Source organism: Pristiophorus japonicus, chromosome 11 (assembly GCF_044704955.1).
Source record: "Pristiophorus japonicus isolate sPriJap1 chromosome 11, sPriJap1.hap1, whole genome shotgun sequence".
In the NCBI taxonomy this organism is placed as follows: domain Eukaryota; kingdom Metazoa; phylum Chordata; class Chondrichthyes; family Pristiophoridae; genus Pristiophorus; species Pristiophorus japonicus.
The window spans coordinates 66,927,889-66,951,040 of record NC_091987.1 but is presented as its reverse complement, the minus strand read 5'-3'; the positions used below and the strand labels follow the sequence as shown (position 1 = coordinate 66,951,040).

The window sequence follows — 23,152 nt, the reverse complement described above, 5'->3', positions numbered from 1 at the left end:
GATTTTTTGTGTCCTCCTCACACATTGCTTTTCCTCCCATCTTTGTATCGTCAGCAAACTTGGCTACGTTACACTCAGTCCCTTCTTCCAAGTCGGTAATATAAATTGTAAATAGTTGGGGTCCGAGCATTGATCCTTGCGGCATCCCATTAGTTACTGGTTGCCAACCAGAGAATGAATCATTTATCCCAACTCTCAGTTTTCTGTTAGTTAGCCAATCCTCAATCCATGCTAATATATTATCCCCAACCCCGTGAACTTTTATCTTGTGCAGTAACCTTTTATGTGGCACCTTGTCAAATTCCTTCTGGACCTCAACCCATCCCTCTCTATCTACATTATCACATCCCCATCTCACTAGCCACCCCTTACTCTAGTGCAAGCACACCAATGAACAACACCCATGGGTAGGCACTTGGGTGTTTTCGCCAATGTTCATGTAAAGTTTCTGTTAATGTGTTGTCAAACATTGAAATCTTTATTTTCATCACTTTGCCTTCTTGGACAAATGTGTGTGCACCGTTGGAAGTGGCTTAGTGAGTTACAGTGAATCGTGAGACATAATGGTACCAACCACAATGGTGATGAGTGTGAAAGGAATGGCTTGGGCATTGTAGGGAGGCTTTATGGTGCTGGTGTGGGGTGGTGCCAACCTGGCACATCATCATGTGGCAGTCAGGGTGTACAGCATCAAATGAAGTAAATCTGGCCATGGTGAGATCATCCCTGGTGTTCCGGGCAGTAATGTGGTCAGGTGCTGATGCCCTGTATCCTGTGCAGTATCAGTTGATTGCAGAAAAGGTTGGTATTGTTGATGCTGCTGCTGTGCCTGGTGCTGATGGTGTTGGGGCTGATCGTGGTGGGATTCTGAGAAAGTTGAGATAGTTTCAAGAGCGCTGATGCTAATGTAATAGATGGCAGGTGAAGTAGAGATGACAGAAGTGATCTGTCAATGGTGAGAGAGGTTGTACCAATGAAGTGTGAACTGGATAGAGAGATTGCTCCAAAGACTTGCAACCTGCATAAAAGATCAATGTGCCTTCCAAATGCAGTAAGCAAGAGCTTCTGATCTTGGAAAGTGAACAGCTGTGTGATGGGAGCTTTTATAAACACACTTGCAGCTGTTGGTCAAAGAAATGAATTCATGTTGACACAACTCTCAACGTTCTTACCTGACGTGATCCCCGAGCAGCAGGAACCTCGTGAAAAAACTGGGAAAATGGCAAGTTGAGCTCAAAATTGTGTTTAATAGCCTCTTAAGGTCTTAATCACCTAAATTGTCTCTGTCGGGTCTGTTCAACGTCGATAGACTCGACACCTGGTAAAGTAACGTGGAGGCAGGTTGACAGCGGGATCCCAACTCGCTATCAATCATTTCAAAATTAACAGCTGACCCACTTCCAATCCCATCCTCTGAGCGCCGGCAACATTCTGTGCTGGACTATTTCAGTGGTTTATGGAGCATACAATATGCAGAAAAATGTCCATATTTCTCTAACATTCCACTGTATATTTAAATCAATCTATTCTCGCTCTCATCGTGACTTCCCTATTTTCCATAAAATTATCTGTTAACAACCAGCTTCCTTCGCCCACGCAGGTGAGTTCCATAGCCTTCTGCATAGTCATTGCCTCGTCATGTAAAGAGGAGGTGTTCTTGCAGAAGACCAAGACTGTTTTTCATTTGCTCCATGATGGAGTGGTTTCCTGTGTCAAGCCACTGAACTACTAAAACGTCCTCTCAGATGGTGGTCGTCCTGTTTGAGTGGTAGGCTGGTCTCAGATTCAAACTGGCAGCCAAGTGTTTCTATCATCAGGTTTAAATAGGATGCAATGTGTTAGTGTTTCCACTGCATCCCTTCTTTAAGCTGGGTTTCTAACACAGACTGAATTAGCAACCTCTGCCTGACATAGTGGATGCTGGCATTGCTAGTAAGCCTCTTTGGTCATTTTACTTGCATGACTACATTGACATCATTAAGATAAACAATAATCTGCATTAACTTGTTAATAACATAATCATTTAAAGTAACAGAAACAGACATTGCAAATACTGAATTTTGCAAGTTGAATCTACTCACTTATTAACTGCATGCAAAGATTGTTCACAGATTAGGCTTCCTTGGATTCAACTTGCTATTGATGTGATCCTCTACAAAATTTTTATAATCTAAGTTCTGTACAAACTGCTTGCATTGAATTGAATTTTACAGTCTAGCAGAAATTCTAGTCCATGTATTACCTTGATGTTTTCATTGTTAATTCCAGAATGAGAAATGGGCTGAAATCGGCTATCCTTTGTGCTGATCGCAGAAGTCAATTCTTGAACAATGGCAAAAACTTCTTCTTCAGTCTTTGACACTAGCCGACGACGCAGATCCACCTAACAAAGAAATCTGTTAAGACAATTCTAGCTCTCTTCTGAGAAAGATACCACATAACAGAGTTAGAATATACTAGTGTAAATGTTGTGGGCATCTGTTGAATATGACCCCATGAATCAATTGTCTCTCATCTCAGTATTGTCACATCTCCCATGTTCAAATAAATCAACCAGTCATGTTCTACTCTGTGTTGTGTGATACTAGGCTGCTTCCTCAGATGTTTATTGTGGTACCACAAGACAAATGAAATTATGAAGGGAATCACAAAACTTACTCAAGCTGAGGAATAGTGGGGAATTACTATAAATATTTTTTCCACTTTCACATCCAATTAAGCAATTCCAGATCATGGGCCAGATGCACATTTAACTCACTCTACTCTGCCCCAACAATATGCCCGATCTCCAACCCTATCAGTGAAATTTTCCACATACCGCGATCTGGAATAGTATCTTTGAGCTAATTGTAGGCAATCTCATGCTCCGTATCTGAACTGCCCACAAAAGGAGCCTTTTCTACCACAATCAGGAAAGGAACCAAAATTTTTTTTTAAATCACAAGTAACTCCTGTTTGGCAGTAGAACAATATCACTCTGTAGCAAAGGCAGAAGTGAGGAGAAAAATTCCTTGGAGTACTGACATTTTCAGTTATGGAACTGTATAAGAGAACTCCCTCACTTTCTGATGTGGAAAGACGCCAAGCTAGTAAAATCAGAATAGAGATTTTCAATACAAGTGACGGTGTGTAAAAATCACTGGTACTATTTTTAAAATCAGAGACAAATATAATCACCATTTCACATGCTTCTACCAGCATGATTATGATGTACTGGGCAGAGAAGGCTCACAGGACAATTTTATGTTTCAGAGGGGTTTAACTAAGCAACATTTATACTATTAATAAGTTACTACTGACAGTTCCATTCAACACGAATTTCATTATTGTCGCTATGTGAGCTAAATGCCCTATGCCAAAGTCACAGTTAGTTTACACATTAACATTGAATTAGACACTGCCAGCCTAATCAGTAACAGATTGATTACCAGTAAATTTCACAATATAAAACTTTTTGATAGTATTACAAGAAACAAACTTCATAAACATATAAGTTGCATTTTGAAAGTACTCTTCACATGCAGGAAGATGCAAGCAATTAAGAAAGCAAATGGTATGTTGCCTTTATTACAAGAGAATATGATTACGAGTAAAGACATCTTACTGCAATTATACAGGGCTCTGATGAGACCGCACCTGGAGTATTGTGCACAGTTTTGGTCTCCTTACCTAAGGAAAGATATACTTGTCATAGATGGAGTGCAACGAAGGTTCACCAGACTGATTCCTGGGGGGATTGTCCAATGAGGTGAGATTGAGTAGTCTAGACCTATATTCTCTAGAGTGTAGAAAAACGAGAGGTGATCTCATTGAAACATACAAATTTCCGCCTTCCTATCCCTCGACCAAGAAAAGGCGTTCGACAGGGTGGATTACGATTATCTGTTCGGAACTCTGCGCACTTTCGGGTTCGGGACGCATTTTGTGGCTCGGATCCGACTTTTGTACGCCGCCGCGGAGTGTCTGATTAAGGTTAATGGGTCCTTGACGGCGCCCATTCGCTTTAGGAGAAGGGTGCGCCAGGGATGCCCCATGTCCGGCCAGTTATACGCCATCTGCGTGGAGCCTTTTCTGCGCCTCCTGCGGACGAGGTTGACGGGACTGGCTCTGCAAGGGCCCGACGTGGAGGTCGTCCTCTCGGCTTACGCCGATGGTCAAGGATCCCGTTGATCTGCGGAGGATGCGTGAGTGCCAGGAGATTTACTCGGCCGCATCCTCCGCCAGGATCAACTGGGAGAAATGTTCCGGACTCCTGGTGGGTCAGTGGCGGGTAGACTCCCTGCCGGAGGAGCTCAGGCCTTTTGCCTGGAGCACGACCCATCTCCTCTATCTGGGAGTCTACCTTAGCCCCGACGAGGAAGCCTGGCCAGCGAACTGGCAAGAGCTGGAGGCCAAGGGCGCCGCTCGCCTAGGGCGCTGGACAGGACTGCTACGAGTGCTGTCCTACAGGGGTCGAGCGCTAGTCATAAACCAGCTGGTGGCCGCTATGCTGTGGTACTGGCTGGTCACTTTGACCCCTCCCCCTGCGTTTGTCGCCAAGATACAGAAGAAGCTGGTAGACTTCTTCTGGAATAACAGAAAGCACTGGGTCTCTGCCGCGGTCTTGAGTCTCCCGCTTAGGGAGGGCGGTCAGTCGTTGGTGTGCGTCAGCACCCAGCTAGCGACTTTCCATCTTCAGACCCTGCAGAGATACCTTTACGTCGAGCACCCTCCTAGGTGGCGTGTGCTGGCGACGTATTTCTTCCGCCAGTAGCACAGCCTCAACTACGACATGCAGCTCCTGTTTGTGAGCTTGGGGGGCGTCAGGACCGCCGTGCAGGGGCTGCCTGTCTTTTACCAGGAACTCATCAGGGTCTGGAACAAAGTCTCCACCAAGCGCAGCTCTCCGCCGGCTGGAGTGGCGACCGTCCTGCAGGCGCCGCTGCTCAGGAATCCGTACCTCTATGACCGAGGTTTTAGGTGGCAGGCGGACGAGAGGGCTGTGGCTGGCGAGGTGACCAGGGTCAGGGACCTGCTCGATGGCGGAGGAGCGGGCTGGATGGCGCCAGACGTGCTGGCACGGCGCCTAAATTGGGCCGACGTCCGCCGCGCGGCCGATGCCATCGAGTCGCTAAAAACAGCTCTGGGCCCTGACTCGGTTGGGTATGTCGAGGAGGCTCAAGCACGTGGGGAGATCCCGTCCGAACTGACCCCCGTCCGGACGGAATTTCTCATCAGCGCCAAACCCCGGAACCTCCCTCGGGAGCTGGCGCCTCACAACTTGAGCCGCCTCGGGGAAATCCCCTCTGTGCCTTTCAGTTCTGCGCGGAGGGGTTTCCTGTACGGGCTGCTCCTGCACACTCTCAACCTTGCCATCCTCTTCTGCTGTCCGGACACGCCATGGCGTACCATCTTGCCGTCTGGAGGAGGCGGGGGTCCCCGATGGAGTGCACTCTACGCGGGAGTCCTCCCACTATTTATTGGGGACTTGGCCTGGAGGTGGTGCACGGGGCAGTCCCGTGCAACAAATTTTTAAGTCGGTTCACGGGCTCCCAGGCCGCCTGCAATTTCTGCGGTCTGGAAGAGTCCGTGTTCCATGTTTTTATGGATTGTGCGAGGTTGCAGCCCATGTTTCATTATTTAAAGGGCTGCTCCTCAATTTCTGGTTGCACTTCAGTCCCACACTCCTGATCTTTGGGCACCCTGTGCGGAGGGGAGCGGGTAGGTCCGAGGGCCTCCTCGTAGGACTGCTCCTGGGCACGGCCAAGGGTGCCATCAGCTGGTCCAGGCAGCGGGCAGTCGAGGGGATCGTTCAGCCTGACTGCCTGCCTCTCTTCTGCGCCTACATCCGGGCCAGGGTGTCCTTAGAGATGGAGCATGCGGTGTCCACCGGTACGCTCGCGGCCTTCCGCGAGAGGTGGGCACCGGAGGGAGTGGAGTGCATTATTACCCCCGGCAACCAAATTTTAAATTTGATTTTATATGTTTTAAAGTCTAATTTATTTTAAATGCCGGTTTGAGTGTCCCCCTCCCCTTTTATAGGGGGCACTTGAAAAGTTATGATTTGAGTGCCCAAAAAAAAATACAAAAAAATACAAAAAAAAACACAAAAAAGGGCCTTGAAAAATGTTTGGAGTGTTCCCCAGATCAGGGGGCACTTGATTTAATGTTTATTTTTGTCCCACAAAAAGAGTTGTGGAGGGTTTGGAGTGTCCCCCAGATCGGGGGCACTTGATTTAACTGTTTTATTTTTGTTTCCAACAAAAAAAAAAAGAGTGGTCTCCTTACCTAAGGAAGGATATACTTGTCATAGAGGGAGTGCAATGAAGGTTCACCAGACTGATTCCTGGGGAAATTGTCCAATGAGGTGAGATTGAGTAGTCTAGACCTATATTCTCTAGAGTGTAGAAAAACGAGAGGTGATCTCATTGAAACATACAAATTTCTTACAAGGCTTGATAGGGTAGATGCAGGGAGGACGTTTCCTCTGGCTGGGAAACCTAGAACCAGTGGTCACAATCTCAGAATAAAGGGTCAGCCAATTAGGACTGAGATGAGGAGACCTTTCTTCACTCAGAGGGTGGTGAATCTTTGGAATTCACTACTCCAGAAGGCTGTGGAGGCTCAGGCTATGAGCATATTGAAGACAGAGAGCGATAGATTTTTGGATATTAAGGGAATCAAGGGATATGAGAATAATGCAGGAAAGTGGAGTTGAGGTAGATAATGATCTTATTGAACGTCGAATGGTCTACTCCTAATTTTTATACACACGGTCGGCCCTGCCCTCTTCTGCTCATGCACGCTGTCACCAAGGTCCAGTCGTGCCTGTGCAGTACCCCCACAGTTGTGGCTGCAGAGTAGTGTAGGACACGTTTTGTTCAGCTCTGTGGAACTAGCCTGTCACTAGATTATTGGGGAGAAGAGTTGAGGAGCGATAGAGGGTGGGGCAGAGGAGCGAGGGGGGGGACGTGACGGCGGGGAGGAAGAGGGAGGAGAGAGAGAGAGAGAGGGAACGGAGAGAGAGAGAGAGAGAGAGAGAGAGGGGGAACGGAGAGAGAGAGGGGGAGAAATAGAGAGGGAACGGAGAGAGAGGGAGAAAGAGAGAGGGGGGAACAGAGAAAGAGAGAGAGAGAGGGAGCGAGAGGGAGCAAGAGGGGGAGAGAGGAGAGAGGGGGGGGAAGAGAGGAGAGAGAGGGGGAGAAAGGAGAGAGAGGAGGAGAAAGGAGAGAGAGGGGGAGAAGAGAGAGAGAGGGAGAGAGGGAACGAGAGAGAGAGAGAGAGAGAGAGAGAGAGAGAGATGGAACCGAGAGAGAGGAAGAGAGAGAGAGAGGAAGAGAGAGAGAGAGAGAGAGGAAGAGAGAGAGAGAGAGAGAGAGAGGGAGAACAGAGAGAGGGGGCAACGGAGAGGGGAGGAACGGAGAGAGAGAGGGAGAGAGAGGGGAACGGAGAGAGAGAGGGGGAGAACTGCGAGAGAGGGAGACAGGGAGAGATGGAACAGAGAGAGAGAGGGGGTGAAAGAAAGAGAGGTGGAACGGAGAGAGAGAGGGAGAGAGAGGTGGAGAAAGAAAGAGAGAGAGAGGTGGAGAAAGAAAGAGAGAGAGAGGTGGAGAAAGAAAGAGAGAGAGAGGTGGAGAAAGAAAGAGAGAGAGGGGTGGAGAAAGAAAGAGAGAGAGAGGTGGAGAAAGAAAGAGAGAGAGAGGTGGAGAAAGAAAAAGAGAGAGAGGTGGAGAAAGAAAGAGAGAGAGAGGTGGAGAAAGAAAGAGAGAGAGAGGTGGAGAAAGAAAGAGAGAGAGAGGTGGAGAAAGAAAGAGAGAGAGAGGGGGAGAAAGAAAGAGAGAGAGAGGGGGAGAAAGAAAGAGAGAGAGAGGGGGAGAAAGAAAGAGAGAGAGAGGGGGAGAAAAAAAGAGAGAGAGAGGGGGAGAAAGAAAGAGAGAGAGGGGGAGAAAGAAAGAGAGAGAGAGGGGGAGAAAGAAAGAGAGAGAGAGGGGGAGAAAGAAAGAGAGAGAGAGGGGGAGAAAGAAAGAGAGAGAGAGGGGGAGAAAGAAAGAGAGAGAGGGGGGGAGAAAGAAAGAGAGAGAGGGGGGAGAAAGAAAGAGAGAGAGAGGGGGAGAAAGAAAGAGAGAGAGAGGGGGAGAAAGAAAGAGAGAGAGAGGGGGAGAAAGAAAGAGAGAGAGGGGGGGGAGAAAGAAAGAGAGAGAGAGAGAGGGAGAAAGAGAGAGAGGGGGAGAAAGAGAGAGAGGGGGAGAAAGAGAGAGAGGGGGAGAAAGAGAGAGAGGGGGAGAAAGAGAGAGAGGGGGAGAAAGAGAGAGAGGGGGAGAAAGAGAGAGAGGGGGAGAAAGAGAGAGAGGGGGAGAAAGAGAGAGAGGGGGAGAAAGAGAGCAAGGGGGAGAAAGAGAGCAAGGGGGAGAAAGAGAGAGGGGGGGAACGGAGAGAGAGAGAGAGAGAGAGAGAGAGAGAGGGGGAATGGAGAGAGAGAGCGATAGAGGGAGAACGGAGAGAGAAAGAAAGGGAAGAGAGAGAGAGAGAGAGAGAGAGAGAGAGAGGTGGAATGGAGAGAGATAGAGGGAAAGAGAGAGAGAGAGAGAGAGGTGGAATGGAGAGAGAGAGAGAGAGAGTGTGAGGTGGAACGGAGAGAGAACAGAGAGAGAGAGAGAGAGAGAGAGAGAGGGGGTAACGGAGAGAGATTGATAGAGGGGGAACAGAGAGAGCGAGAGAGAGAGAGAGAGAGGGGGGAACGGAGAGAGAGAGAGAAGGGGAATAGAGAGAGAGAGAGAGAGGTGTAACGGAGAGAGAGAGGGGGTAGAGAGAGAAAGAGAGAGAGAGAGCGAGAGAGCGAGAGAGCGAGAGAGCGAGAGAGAGAGAGAGAGAGAGAGGGGAACAGAGAGACAGAGAGAGAGAGGGAGAATGGAGGGGAACGGAGAGAGAGAGGGGGGGGACGGAGAGAAAGAAAAAGAGAGTGAAGGGGTAACGGTTCCGTCTTAGTTGTGGTTCAGTTGTTTGCCTTGGTGCCCGTTTTTCTTTCGGTGTGATTGCTGGTATCTCGCCTGGGCTGTCTGTTGAGACTGCCCTTTCCATCAGGTTGTTCCCTCTGTCTGTCCAGCAGGTGTGGTGTGAGTTCCACATTGTAATCTGCCTCTGTTTCAGCAGTGTTGTTGGTGAACCTACTTTTTAACTTGGTCTACATGCCTCTGGCAGGTTTGGCAATTGTCCATTTGTACCACCAGTAGCCGGTTTCCTTCCTTACCTGTTACTGTCCCTTAAAGCCATTTGGGACACCTGCCATAGTTTAGCACAAACACTTTGTCCCCTATCTCATTCACCTCCCCCTCGAATTTCGGTCATGGTACTCAGTTAGCTTCCGGTGCTTTGCCTCAACAATTTCATGCATGTCTGGGAGGATTAACGAGAGCCTAGTCTTTAAGGTCCGTTTCATCAATAGTTGCGCGGGGGGAACCCCAGTCAACGAATGCGGACGAGATCTGTATGCCAGCAGCAGTCGCGACAGGCTCTGCAGCGTGGGACCTTAGATTTTCAGCATGCCTTGTTTAACGATTTACAATGCTCGCTCCGCCTGGCCATTGGAGGACGACTTGAACGGTGCCGTCTTAACGTGATTTATGCCGTGGTCAACTATAAAATCTTGAAATTCTGCGCTGGTGAAGCACGGACCATTATCGCTGACCAATATGTCAGGAATTCCGTGCGTTGCAAACATGGTTCTAAAGCTCTCCACAGTGGTGGAGGTGGTGCTCGAGTTTAAAATGGTGCACTCAATCCACTTTGAAAATGCATCGACGACTACGAGGAACATTTTGCCCATGAATGGGCCCGCATGGTCTACATGCACCCGCGACCACGGTTTGGTGGGCCAGGGCCAGGGGCTTAGGGAGGCCTCCCTGGGGGCATTACTGAGTTGGGCACAAATGGTGCACCGCCGGACGCAGAGCTCCAAGTCCGCGTCAATGCCAGGCCGCCAGACGTGGGATCTGGCTATGGCCTTCATAAGGACGATCCCCGGGTGCTCGCGGTGGAGCTCCCGGACAAACGCCTCTCTGCCTCGCAAGGGCATAACTACTCTGCTGCCCCACATCAGGCAATCTGCCTGGAGTGATAGTTTATGCATGCGCCTATGGAAAGGTTTGATCTCCTCGGGGCAGGCCTCTGCCCAGTCACTAGTTAAAACACATCTTTTGACTAAGGATAACGTGGGACCGCTGGTCGTCCAGGCTCTGATTTGGCGAGCCGTCATGGGCGAACCTGTGGATTCAAAGGCATTGATTGCCATGACCATCTCACAGTCCTGTTCATCGGATCCTTCTGTGGTCGCCAGGGGTAGCCTGCTAAGCGCGTCGGCACAGATGTCTGTGCCTGGTCTGTGCCTTATTGTGTAGTCGTAAGACGCCAGCATGAGTGCCCACCGCTGAATGCACGCCGAGGCGTTGGCGTTTATTGCCTTGCACTCGGATAACAGGGACGTGAGGGGTTTGTGGTCGGTTTCTCATGCGAACTTGGCCCCGAAAAGGTATTCGTGCATGTTTTTGACACCGTACACACACGCGAGCGCCTCCTTCTCAACCATACCGTACCCGCGCTCCGCCCGCGAAAGTGACCTGGAGGCATAAGCAATGGATTGTAATTTACCCGCATCATTGACATGCTGTAAAACGCACCCGACCCGTACGCTGTCGCATCACATGTAAGAACTAGCTTTTTACCTCGGTCAAAAAAGGCTAAAACACTGATGGAACATAGAAGGTTGCGTGCCTTATTGAAGGCACGATCTTGGGCGTCCCGCCAAAACCAATCGCACCCCTTTCTGAGTAGCACTTGGAGAGGCTCCAGCAGCATGCTCAAGTTCTGCATAAAGTTCCCAAAGTAATTGAGTAGCCCGAGAAAGGCGCGCAGTTCCGAGACATTCCGGGGCCTGGGTGCTAGGCAAATCGCTTCGGTTTTGGATTCTGTTGGGCGGATTCCATCAGCGGCAATCCTTCTGCCCAAAAATTCAACCTCGGGCGCAAGAAACAGACACTTGGATTTCTTAACTCTTGGGCCTACCCGATCCAATCGACTTAGTACTTCCTCCAAATTGCGGAGATGGGAATTGGTGTCCCTGCCCGTGATGAGTATGTCATTTTGAAACACAACCGTCCCCGGGATGGACTTGAGCAAACTCTCCATGTTGCGCTGGAATATAGCAGCTGCCGACCTGATGCTGAATGGGCATCGATTGTACATAAAAAGGCCTCGATGTGTGTTGATGGTGGTGAATAGCTTAGACTCTTCGGTCAGTTCTTGCGTCATATACACAGATGTGAGATCTAGTTTCGAGAAAAGTTTTCCACCAGCCAACGTGGCAAATAGGTCCTCCGCTCTGGGCAGCGGGTATTGGTCCTGTAGGGAGACTCTGTTTATGGTAGACTTGTAATCCCCACAGATGCGTACAGATTCATCAGGCTTCATGACGGGGACGATGGGACTTGCCCAGTCGCTAAATTCCACGGGTAAGATAATGCCTTCCCGCAGAAGCCGGTCCAGTTCGTGTTCAATCTTTTCCCTCATCACATAAGGCACAGCTCTAGCCTTGTGATGGACCAGTCTGGCATCCTGTGTGATGTAGATTTTAACTTTAGCCCCTTTGAAGGTGCCCACACCTGGTTGAAAGAGATGTTCAAAACGACTTGGAACTGTTGAGCAGGAGGTCCGTTCCTCTGACGACATGGCGTGAACATCATCCCATTTCCAATTTAGTTTTGCCAGCCAGCTTCTCCCCAACAGTGCTGGGAGATCTCCGGGGACAATCCACAGGGGAAGTCGGTTCACCATCCCTTTGTGTGTGACTAAGAGCATGGCGCTGCCAAGGACTGGGACGATTTTTTTGGTATAGGTCCTTAGTTTGGTGTCGATCTTTGTGAGTTTTGGTCTGTTGCTTTTGTGCGGCCACAGCTGTTCAAATTGTTGGACGCTCATGAGAGATTGACTAGCTCCCGTGTCCAGTTCCATGTTGATGGGTATCCCATTGAGTAGGACCCTCATCATCATTGGAGGCGTCTTGTTGTAAGAACAGTGGACATTGATCGTGTTGACTCCTGTACCTCGGCATCCCGTGCACTGTTCCAACCGTCTTCTGGTCCACTTTCCGACCCTCCCGATTCGTATACCAGCTGAGCTGCTGTTTTTCTGCACATGCGAGCCAGATGCCTTGTATAGTTGCAGTTTCTGCAAACATCATGCTGAAATCGACACCCCCTTGTTGAATGCCTTCCCCCACATGTCCAGCACAGACCGCTTCCAGGAATGAACGCAGCTCCGTGACGTTCTGTGGCCTGGGCGCGTTCCTGATAGCCTCTGTCTTGGTGTCTGTGGGCCGAAAGCCGTCCACCGCGACCTTTCTCCCCAAAGACTCCATTTCTGATGCAATGAAGATGCATTTCAACCTCTTCAGCCGCAGCCCTACGCGATCCAGTCGCTGGAGGACCTCTTCCAGGTTTTGTAGGTGCTCGACGGTGTCCCGACCCATGACCAATATGTCATCCTGAAAAACCACCGTGCGTGGTACCAACTTGAGTAGGCTCTCCATGTTTTTCTGGAAGATCGCTGCAGCCGACCGAATTCCAAATGGGCATCTGTTGTAGATGAACAGTCCCTTGTGCGTGTTGATGCAGGTGGGGCCCTTCGAAGACTCCTCCAGCTCCTGCGTCATGTAAGCCGAAGTCAGGTTGAGCTTGCTGAATGTGTTGCCTCCTGCCAGCGTCACAAATAGGTTGTCTGCCTTAGGTAGTGGGTATTGGTCCTGTAGCAAGGAATGATTAATAGTTACTTTATAATCGCCGCAAATCCTGACCGTGCCATCACTTTTGAGTACTGGAACAATCGGGCTGGCCCACTCGCTGAATTCCACTGGGGAGATGATACCCTCGCATTGCAGCCTGACCAGCTCAATTTCCACTCTCTCACTCTTCATGAGGCTGTAGGTCAGTGCCCCGCAAACCATGAGGAGGACCGCTCTCCTTTTTGCAGCGCTTCCTTCTCCGTCCAGCTCGTTGGCCACAAAGTACTGGTCTAGCCGTTCGACATAGGCTTCCCAGTCCTCACCCTCCAAGAACTTCTCCAGGGTGCCCACAGTTCGCTGCATCTTTGCGTTGGATTCGTATACTCGTCGCCAGTTATTGTGTTCGTAACACAGATGAGACTGCACACAAGGAGGTTAAAGTAACAGTGACCTCAGTCTTTATTAAGACACTCCAGAATGAGGAACAGGCCTTAGGGGTGGGCTTATATACAGTGCTCCCAAGGGATGCTGGGATCCCTTGGACTTCAGGGGATGCGCTCCCTGGTGGCGGAACATGGGAATGCATGCTTTACAGATACACAACAAGGGGGAACGGAGAGAAAGAGAAGGGGTGAACGGAGAGAGAGAGAGAGGGGGAAGGGAATGCGAGAGAGCGCGAGAGCGCGCGGGGGGGGGGGGAAATGGAGCGCGAGAGCGAGCGGGGGAGGGAACAGAGAGCGAGAGCAAGCGGGGGAGGGAACAGAGAGTGGGAGCGAGGGCAACGGAGAGCGATAGCGAGGGCAACGGAGTGCAACAGCGAGCGGGGGAGGGAAACGGAGTGCGATAGCGAGGGCAACGGAGCGCAACAGCGAGCGGGGGGGGCAACGGAGAGCGAGAGCAAGGGAGGGGCAACGGAGCGCGAGAGCGAGGGGGGGCAACGGAGCGCGATAGCGAGCGGGGGGGCAACGGAGCGCGATAGCGAGCGGGGGGGCAACGGCGCGCGAGAGCGAGCGGGGGGCAACGGAGCGCGAGAGCGAGGGGGGGCAACGGAGCGCGATAGCGAGCGGGGGGGGCAACGGAGCGCGAGAGCGAGTGGGGGGGCAACGGACAGCGAAAGCGAGCGGGGGGGCAACGGACAGCGAGAGCGAGCGGGGGGGGCAAGGGAGAGCAACGGACAGCGAAAGCGAGCGGGGGGGCAACGGACAGCGAGAGCGAGCGGGGGGGCAAGGGAGAGCAACGGACAGCGAGAGCGAGCGGGGAGGCAACGGACAGCGAGAGCGAGCGGGGAGGCAACGGACAGCGAGAGTGAGCGGGGGGGCAACGGACAGCGAAAGCGAGCGGGGGGGCAACGGAGCGCGAAAGCGAGCGGGGGGGCAACGGAGCACGAGAGCGAGTGGGGGGGCAACGGACAGCGAAAGCGAGCGGGGGGGCAACGGACAGCGAGAGCGAGCGGGGGGCAAGGGAGAGCAACGGACAGCGAAAGCGAGCGGGGGGGCAACGGACAGCAAGAGCGAGCGGGGGGGCAACGGACAGCGAGAGCGAGCGGGGGGGCAACGGACAGCGAGAGCGAGCGGGGGGGCAACGGACAGCGAGAGCAAGCGGGGGGGCAACGGACAGCGAGAGCGAGCGGGGGGCAACGGACAGCGAGAGCGAGCGGGGGGCAACGGACAGCGAGAGCGAGCGGGGGGGCAACGGACAGCGAGAGCGAGCGGGGGGGCAACGGACAGCGAGAGCGAGCGGGGGGGCAACGGACAGCGAGAGCGAGCGGGGGGGCAAGGGAGAGCAACGGACAGCGAAAGCGAGTGGGGGGCAACGGACAGCAAGAGCGAGCTGGGGGGCAACGGACAGCGAGAGCGAGCGGGGGGGCAACGGACAGCGAGAGCGAGCGGGGGGGCAACGGACAGCGAGAGCGAGCGGGGGGCAACGGACAGCGAGAGCGAGCGGGGGGGCAACGGACAGCGAGAGCGAGCGGGGGGGCAACGGACAGCGAGAGCGAGCGGGGGGGCAAGGGAGAGCAACGGACAGCGAAAGCGAGCGGGGGGGCAACGGAGCGCGATAGCGAGTGGGGGGGCAACGGAGCGCGAGAGCGAGTGGGGGGGCAACGGACAGCGAAAGCGAGCGGGCGGGCAACGGACAGCGAGAGCGAGCGGGGGGGGCAAGGGGAGAGCAACGGACAGCGAAAGCGAGCGGGGGGGCAACGGACAGCGAGAGCGAGCGGGGGGGCAAGGGAGAGCAACGGACAGCGAGAGCGAGCGGGAGGCAACGGACAGCGAGAGCGAGCGGGGAGGCAACGGACAGCGAGAGTGAGCGGGGGGCAACGGACAGCGAAAGCGAGCGGGGGGGCAACGGAGCGCGAAAGCGAGCGGGGGGGGCAACGGAGCACGAGAGCGAGTGGGGGGGCAACGGACAGCGAAAGCGAGCGGGGGGCAACGGACAGCGAGAGCGAGCGGGGGGGCAAGGGAGAGCAACGGACAGCGAAAGCGAGCGGGGGGCAACGGACAGCGAGAGCGAGCGGGGGGCAACGGACAGCGAGAGCGAGCGGGGGGCAACGGACAGCGAGAGCGAGCGGGGGGCAACGGACAGCGAGAGCGAGCGGGGGGCAACGGACAGCGAGAGCGAGCGGGGGGGCAACGGACAGCGAGAGCGAGCGGGGGGGCAACGGACAGCGAGAGCGAGCGGGGGGGCAACAGACAGCGAGAGCGAGCGGGTGGGGGCAAGGGAGAGCAACGGACAGCGAAAGCGAGTGGGGGGCAACGGACAGCAAGAGCGAGCGGGGGGGCAACGGACAGCGAGAGCGAGCGGGGGGGCAACGGACAGCGAGAGCGAGCGGGGGGGGCAACGGACAGCGAGAGCGAGCGGGGGGGCAACGGACAGCGAGAGCGAGCGGGGGGGCAACGGACAGCGAGAGCGAGCGGGGGGCAACGGACAGCGAGAGCGAGCGGGGGGGCAACGGACAGCGAGAGCGAGTGGGGGGGCAACGGACAGCGAGAGCGAGCGGGGGGCAACGGACAGCGAGAGCGAGCGGGGAGGCAACGGAGCGCGAGAGCGAGTGGGGGGGCAACGGAGCGCGAGAGCGAGCGGGGGGCAACGGAGCGCGAGAGCGAGCGGGGGGCAACGGACAGCGAGAGCGAGCGGGAGGCAACGGAGCGCGAGAGCGAGTGGGGGGGCAACGGACAGCGAGAGCGAGCGGGGGGGCAAGGGAGAGCAACGGACAACGAGAGCGAGCGGGGAGGCAACGGACAGCGAAAGCGAGCGGGGGGGCAACGGAGCGCGATAGCGAGTGGGGGGCAACGGGAGCGCGAGAGCGAGTGGGGGGCAACGGAGCGCGAGAGCGAGTGGGGGGGCAACGGACAGCGAAAGCGAGCGGGGGGGCAACGGACAGCGAGAGCGAGCGGGGGGGCAAGGGAGAGCAACGGACAGCGAGAGCGAGCGGGGGGGCAAGGGGAGAGCAACGGACAGCGAGAGCGAGTGGGGGCAACGGACAGCGAAAGCGAGCGGGGGGGCAAGGGAGAGCAACGGAGAGCGAAAGCGAGCGGGGGCGGGGCAACAGTGAGCGAGAGGAGGGGCAACGGAGAGCGAGAGCGAGTGGGGGGCAACAGAGAGTGAGAGCGAACGGGGGGGGGGGCAACGGGAGAGCGAGAGCGAACGGGGGGCAACGGAGAGCGAGAGGGGGGCAACGGACAGCGAGAGCGAGCAGGGGGGGAAACAGAGAGCAACAGAGAGAGAGAGCTAGCGGGGTGGCAACGGAGAGCAAGAGCGAGCGGGGGGGACAACGGAGAGCGAGAGCGAGCCGGGGGGGGCAACGGAGAACGAGAGCGAGCGGGGGGGCAACGGAGAGCGAGAACGAGCGGGTGGGAACGGAGAGCAATGGAGAGCGAGAGCAAGTGGGGTGGGAACGGAGAGCGAGAGCAAGCAGGGTGGCAATGGAGTGCGAGAGCCAGCGGGGGGGCAATGGAGAGCGAGAGCGAGCGGGGGGGCAACGGACAGCGAGAGCGAGCGGGGGGGGCAACGGATAGCGAGAGCGAGTGGGGGGCCAACAGAGAGTGAGAGCGAGCAGGGGGGGCAACGGAGAGCGAGAGCGAGCGGGGGGGGCAACGGACAGCGAGAGCGAGTGGGGGGCCAACAGAGAGGAGAGCGAGCGGGGGGGGGCAACGGAGAGCGAGGGCGAGCGGGGGGGCAACAGAGAGCAAGGGCGAGCAGGGGGGCACGGGAGCGAGAGCGATAGCGAGGGCAATGGAGAGCGATAGCAAGGGCAACGGAGAGCGAGAGCGAGGGGGGGCAACGGAGCGCGAGAGCGAGGGGGGGCAACGGAGCGCGAGAGCGAGGACAACGAAGAGCGAGGGCGAGCGGGGGGGAACGGTAAGCGAGGGCGGGGGGGGAATGGAGAGAGTGCAGGGGGGAACGGAGAGAGAGAGGGGGGAAGGGAGAGAGAGAGGGGGGGAAGAGAGAGAGCGAGAGAGAGCGAGAGCGAGCGGGGGGGGCAACGGAGAGCGAGAGCGAGGCGGGGGGGGAACGGAGAGAGAGAGCGGGGTGGAACAGAGAGAGAGAGAGAGAGCGCGAGAGAGAGAGGGGGAAGGGAGAGAGAGAGAGAGAGAGAGTAGGGAAGGGAGAGAGAGAGAGGGGAAGGGGGAGAGAGAGAGAGAGAGAGAGGAAGGGAGAGAGCGAGAGAGAGCGAGAGCGAGAGCGAGAGCGAGAGCGAGAGCGAGTGTGAAGGGAGAGAGACAGAGAGAGGGGGGGAAGGGAGAGAGAGGGGGAGGAAGAGAGAGAGAGAGGGAGGGGGGAGAGAGAGAGGGAGAGGTGGGGAAGGAGAGAGAGAGGGAGAGGTGGGGAAGGGAGAGAGAGAGGGAGAGGTGGGGAAGGGAGAGAGAGGGGGAAGGGGAGAGAGAGGGGGTGGGGGGAAGAGAGAGAGAGAGAGAGAGAGTGGGTGGGGGGAAGAGAGAGAGAGAGAGGGGAGGAGGAGAGAGAGTGGGGGGGAAGGGAGAGAGAGAGTGGGGGAAGGGAGAGAGAGAGTGGGGGAAGGGAGAGAGAGAATGGGGGGGAAGGGAGAGAGAGAGTGGGGGGGAAGGGAGAGAGAGAGGGGGGGAAGGGAGAGAGAGAGTGGGGGAAGGGAGAGAGGAGTGGAGGAAGGGAGAGAGAGAGTGGGGGAAGGGAGAGAGAGAGAGAGAGAGGGGGGAAGGGAGAGAGAGAGAGAGGGGGAAGGGAGAGAGAGAGAGAGAGAGAGAGAGGGAGAGAAGAGGTGGGGGAAGGGAGAGAGAGAGAGAGAGAGAGAGAGAGAGAGAGGGAGGAGGCATAAAGGGAGGGGGGGAAGAGAGAGAGAGGAAGGGAGAGAGAGAGAGAGGAAGGGAGAGAGAGAGAGAGAGGGGGGGAAGAGGAAGGGAGAGAGAGAGAGAGAGAGAGAGAGAGAGAGAGAGGGGGGAGAGGAAGGGAGAGAGAGAGAGAGAGAAAGGGAGAGAGAGAGAGAGAGGAAGGGAGAGGGAGAGGAAGGGAGAGGAAGGGAGAGGAAGGGAGAGGGAGAGAGAGAGGGAGGAGAGAGAGAGGGAGATAAAGGGAGAGGGAGAGAGAAAGAGAGAGGAAGAAGAGGGAGAGAGAGAGAGAGAGAGGGGGAGAGAAAGGGAGAGAAAGAGAGAGAGAGAGAGAGAGAGAGAGAGAGAGAGAAAGGGAGAGAGAGAGAGAGAGAGAGAGAGAGAGAGAAAGGGAGAGAGAGGGAGAGGAAGGGAGAGAGAGAGAGAGAGAGAGAGAGAGGGGGAGGGAGAGAGAGAGAGAGAGAGAGGAAGGGAGAGGAAGGAGAGGAAGGAGAGGAAGGGAGAGAGAGAGAGAGAGAGGGGGAGAGAAAGGGAGAGAAAGGGAGAGAGAGAGAGGAGAGAGAGAGAGAGAGAGAGGAAGGGAGAGAGAGAGAGAGAGAGAGAGGAAGGAGAGAGAAAGAAAGAGAGAGGGAGAGGAAGGGGGAGAGAGAGGGAGAGGAAGGGGAGAGAGAGGGAGAGGAAGGGGGAGAGAGAGAGAGAGGGGGAAGGGAGAGAGGGGAGGGGAAGGGAGAGAGAGGGGGGAAGGGAGAGAGAGGGGAAAGGGAGAGAGAGAGAGAGAGAGAGAGAGAGAGAGAGAGAGAGAGAGAGATAGAGATGGGGGAAGGGAGAGAGAGAGAGAGAGAGAGAGAGAGAGAGAGAGAGAGAGAGGGGTGAAGGGGGAGAGAGAGAGAGAGAGAGAGAGAGAGAGAGAGAGAGAGGGGGGGTAAGGTAATATGTCCTTACTGTACAGTACAAATGTCCATACTGAGAGAAGGTCACTCTGTGACCAGCAACCTTGATTAGCCAGCACTGAAGTGAAGGTGGGTGGAGCTCCCCTTTTATACCTGAATGTCCAGCTAAGGAGTGTCCCCACAAGTTCACCACCTAGTGGTCAGTTTTCTCACGGGTGTACAACTTAGGTCAGTTTATACATGGGTTACAATGACAGTTGAATACATGACATCACCTGCCCCGCAAAGTCTTATTGGGATCACAGGTTGAGTCTCTCTGGTGGTTTACGCTCCTTGTAGCGCGCCTGAGTTGTGGCTCTGGTTGTTGGGCGCTGGCCTGGGTGTCTGCTGTTTGCGGTGCCTCAGGCCTGTCCGGACTGCCCACAGTGACTGGGCTCTCCTCCACTTGGTTCCGGTGTTCGGTCACCTGTGGTGGAGTAAACTCTACATCGTGTTCTTCCTCTGCTTCTTCTATGGGGTTGCTGAACCACCTTTTTGTTTGATCCACGTGTTTGCGGTAGGTTTGTCCATTGATAAGTTTAACTACCAGAATCCTATTTCCCTCTTTGGCAATCACAGTGCTTGTGAGCCATTTGGGTCCTGCAGCGTAGTTGAGGACAAAGACAGGGTCATTGACATCAATACGCCCTCGCATTCCTGTCATGGTAGTCACATTGTGACCGGCGCCTGCTCTCAACAATATCTTTCATGGTCGGGTGTATAAGGGATAACCTGGTTCTGAGCGTCCTTTTCATGAGCAGCTCTGTGGGTGGCACCCCTGTGAGCGAGTGTGGTCGGGATCTATTGGCCAACAGGAGGCGTGATAAGCGGCTTTGTAGGGAACCCCCTTGGATTCTGAGCATCCCCTGTTTGATTATCTGCACTGCTCGTTCCGCCTGGCCGTTTGAGACCGGCTTGAACAGTGCAGTTCTGACATGGTTGATACCATTTCCTGCCATGAAGTCCTGAAATTCAATGCTTGTAAAGCATGGGCCATGTCGCTGATCAAGACGTCTGGTCGACCATGACCATGAACATTGCTCGTAGACTTTCTACTGTGGCAGAGGATGTGCTTGAATTGAGAATGTCATACTCGATCCATTTGGAGTAGGTGTCTACGACAACCAAAAACATTTTTCCCATGAAAGGATCTGCGTAGTCCACATGGATACATGACCATGGCTTGGCGGGCCAGGACCAGGGGCTAAGGGGGGGTTCCCTGGGAGCATTGCCCAGCTGGGCACACGTGTTGCACCTGCGAACACAAAGTTCCAGGTCTGCATCTATCCCTGGCCACCAAACGTGTGACCTGGCAATTGCCTTCATCATGACAATGCCCGGGTGCTCATTGTGAAGTTCTCGGATGAACATCTCTCTGCCCATCTGGGGCATGACTACTCGGTTTCCCCATAGTAGGCAATCGGCCTGAATTGAGAGTTCATCCTTGCGCCTGTGAAATGGTTTAAATTCCTCAGGGCATGCCCCGTACGTGGCTGCCCAGTCCCCATTCAGGACACATTTCTTCACTAGAGACAGTCGCGTGTCTCTATTTGTCACAATGTGACTACCATGACGGGAATGCGACAGCACGATGTATTGATGTCAATGACCCTGTCGTTGTCCTCAACTACGCGCAGGGCCCAAATGGCTCGCAGGCACTGTGATTGCCAAAGAGGGGAATAGGATTTTGGTAGTTAAACTTACCAATGGACAAATCTGCCGCAAACACGTGGATCAAACAAAAAAGGAGGTTCAGCAACCCCATAGAAGAAGCAGAGGAAGAACACGATGTAGAGTTTACTCCACCACAGGTGACCGAACACCAGAATGTGGGAAGGGAGGACCTTGAGACAATTACTATCACTAGGGGGGTAGTACTGGACAGGCTAATGGGACTCAAGGTAGACAAGTCCCCTGGTCCTGATGAAATGCATCCCGGGGTATTAAAAGAGATGGCAGAAGTTATAGCAGATGCATTCGTTATAATCTACTAAAATTCTCTGGACTCTGGGGAGGTACCAGCGGATTGGAAAGCAGCCAATGTAACGCCTCTGTTTAAAAAAGGGGGCAGACAAAAGGCAGGTAACTATAGGCCGGTTAGTTTAACATCTGTAGTGGGGAAAATGCTTGAAGCTATCATTAAGGAAGAAATAGTGAGACATCTAGATAGGAATAGTGCAATCAAGCAGACGCAACATGGATTCATGAAGGCGAAATTATGTTTAACTAATTTACTGGAATTCTTTGAGGATATAATGAGCATGATGGATAGAGGTGTACCGATGGATGTGGTGTATTTAGATTTCCAAAAGGCATTCGATAAGGTGCCACACAAAAGGTTACTGCAGAAGATAAAGGTACGCGGAGTCAGAGGAAATGTATTAGCATGGATCGAGAATTGGCTGGCTAACAGAAAGCAGAGAGTCGGGATAAATGGGTCCTTTTTGGATTCGAAATCGGTGGTTAGTGGTGTGTCACAGGGATCGGTGCTGGGACCACAACTGTTTACAATATACATAGATGACCTGGAAGAGGGGACAGAGTGTAGTGTAACAAAATTTGCAGATGACACAAAGATTGGTGGGAAAGCGAGTTGTGTAGAGGACAGAGAGAGGCTGCAAAGAGATTTAGATAGGTTAAGCGAATGGGCTGAGGTTTGGCAGATGGAATATAATGTCGGAAAATGTGAGGTCATCCACCTTGGAAAAAAAAACAGTAAAAGGGAATATTATTTGAATGGGGAGAAATTACAACATGCTGTGATGGAGAGGGACCTGGGGGTCCTTGTGCATGAATCCGAAAAAATTAGTTTGCAGGTGCAGCAGGTAATCAGGAAGGCGAATGGAATGTGGCCTTCATTGCGAGAGGGATAGAGTACAAAAGCAGGGAGGTCCTGCTGCAACTGTACAGGGTATTGGTGAGGCCGCACCTGGAGTACTGTGTGCAGTTTTGGTCACCTTACTTAAGGAAGGATATACTAGCTTTGGAGGGGGTACAGAGACCATTCACTAGGCTTATGACGATAGATTGAGTAGACTGGGTCTTTACTCGTTGGAGTTCAGAAGGATGAGGGGTGATCTTATAGAAACATTTAAAATAATGAAAGGGATAGACAAGATAGAGGCAGAGAGGTTGTTTCCACTGATCGGGGAGACTAGAACTAGGGGGCACAGCCTCAAAATACGGGGGAGCCAATTTAAAACCGAGTTGAGAAGGAATTTCTTCTCCCAGAGGGTTGTGAATCTGTGGAATTCTCTGCCCAAGGAAGCAGTTGAGGCTAGCTCATTGAATGTATTCAAATCACAGATAGATAGATTTTTAACCAATAAGGGAATTAAGGGTTACGGGGAGCGGGCGGGTAAGTGGAGCTGAGTCCACGGCCAGATCAGCCATGATCTTGTTGAATGGCGGAGCAGGCTCGTGGGGCTAGATGGCCTACTCCTGTTCCTAATTCTTATGTTCTTATGTTCAAGTGGAGGAGAGCCCAGTCACTGTGTGCAGTCCGGACAGGCTTGAGGCACCGCAAACAGCACTCAGGCCAGCGCCCAACAACCGGAGCCCCAACTCAGGCGCTCTACAAGGGAGCGTAAACCACCAGAGAGTCTTAACCTGTGATCCCAATAAGACTTTGCGGGGGAGGTGATGTTATGTATTCAATTGTCATTGTAACCCATGTATAAACTGACCTAAGTTCTACACCGTGAGAACACTGACCAATAGGGGGTGAATTTGTGGGAGACACTCCTAACCTGGACTTCCAGGTATAAAAGGGGAAGCTCCACCCAAGACCTTCTTTTTCAGTCGCAAACCTACCTGGTCCAGTCAGCGTAGCACCTCTCCAGATTATGGAGGTGTTCTTCAGTATCGCAACCCGTGATGAGGATGTCATCTTGAAAAACCACCATCCTTGGAATCGACTTGAAGAGGCTTTCCATGTTTCATTGAAGATCGCGGCAGCCGAACGAATTCCGAATGGACATCTGTTGTACTCAAACAACCCCTTGTGTGTCGTGATGGTGGTCAGCTTCTTCGACTCACTCACCAGCTCCTGGGTCATGTAAGCTGAGCTCAGGTCCAATTTTGAAAAAAGTTTGCCACCGGATAGCGTCGCAAAGAGGTCCTCCACTCTCGGAAGCGGGTACTGGTCTTGGAGTGACACCCAATTGATG

The 23,152-nt window shown here is 53.7% G+C and overlaps 2 protein-coding genes across 5 annotated transcripts in view; one reads left to right on the top strand and one right to left on the bottom strand.

Annotated features, from left to right (window-relative positions):
• mab21l3 (mab-21-like 3) overlaps positions 1-23,152 on the bottom strand; it is a 63,791-nt gene that overhangs the window by 33,433 nt on the left and 7,206 nt on the right. For all 4 annotated transcript variants that reach the window (XM_070892946.1, XM_070892945.1, XM_070892948.1 and 1 more), the window contains one exon: positions 2,243-2,383. In XM_070892946.1, the coding sequence (XP_070749047.1) occupies positions 2,243-2,383 (141 nt within the window). The remainder of the gene's footprint in view (positions 1-2,242; positions 2,384-23,152) is intronic.
• The window catches only part of LOC139276354 (octapeptide-repeat protein T2-like), a gene marked incomplete at both ends in the record, with an annotated part of 8,951 nt that continues 4,173 nt past the window's right edge, over positions 18,375-23,152 (top strand). The window contains 2 exons of the mRNA XM_070894209.1: positions 18,375-18,688; positions 18,818-18,848. Coding sequence (XP_070750310.1) covers positions 18,375-18,688; positions 18,818-18,848 — 345 coding nt within the window. The remainder of the gene's footprint in view (positions 18,689-18,817; positions 18,849-23,152) is intronic.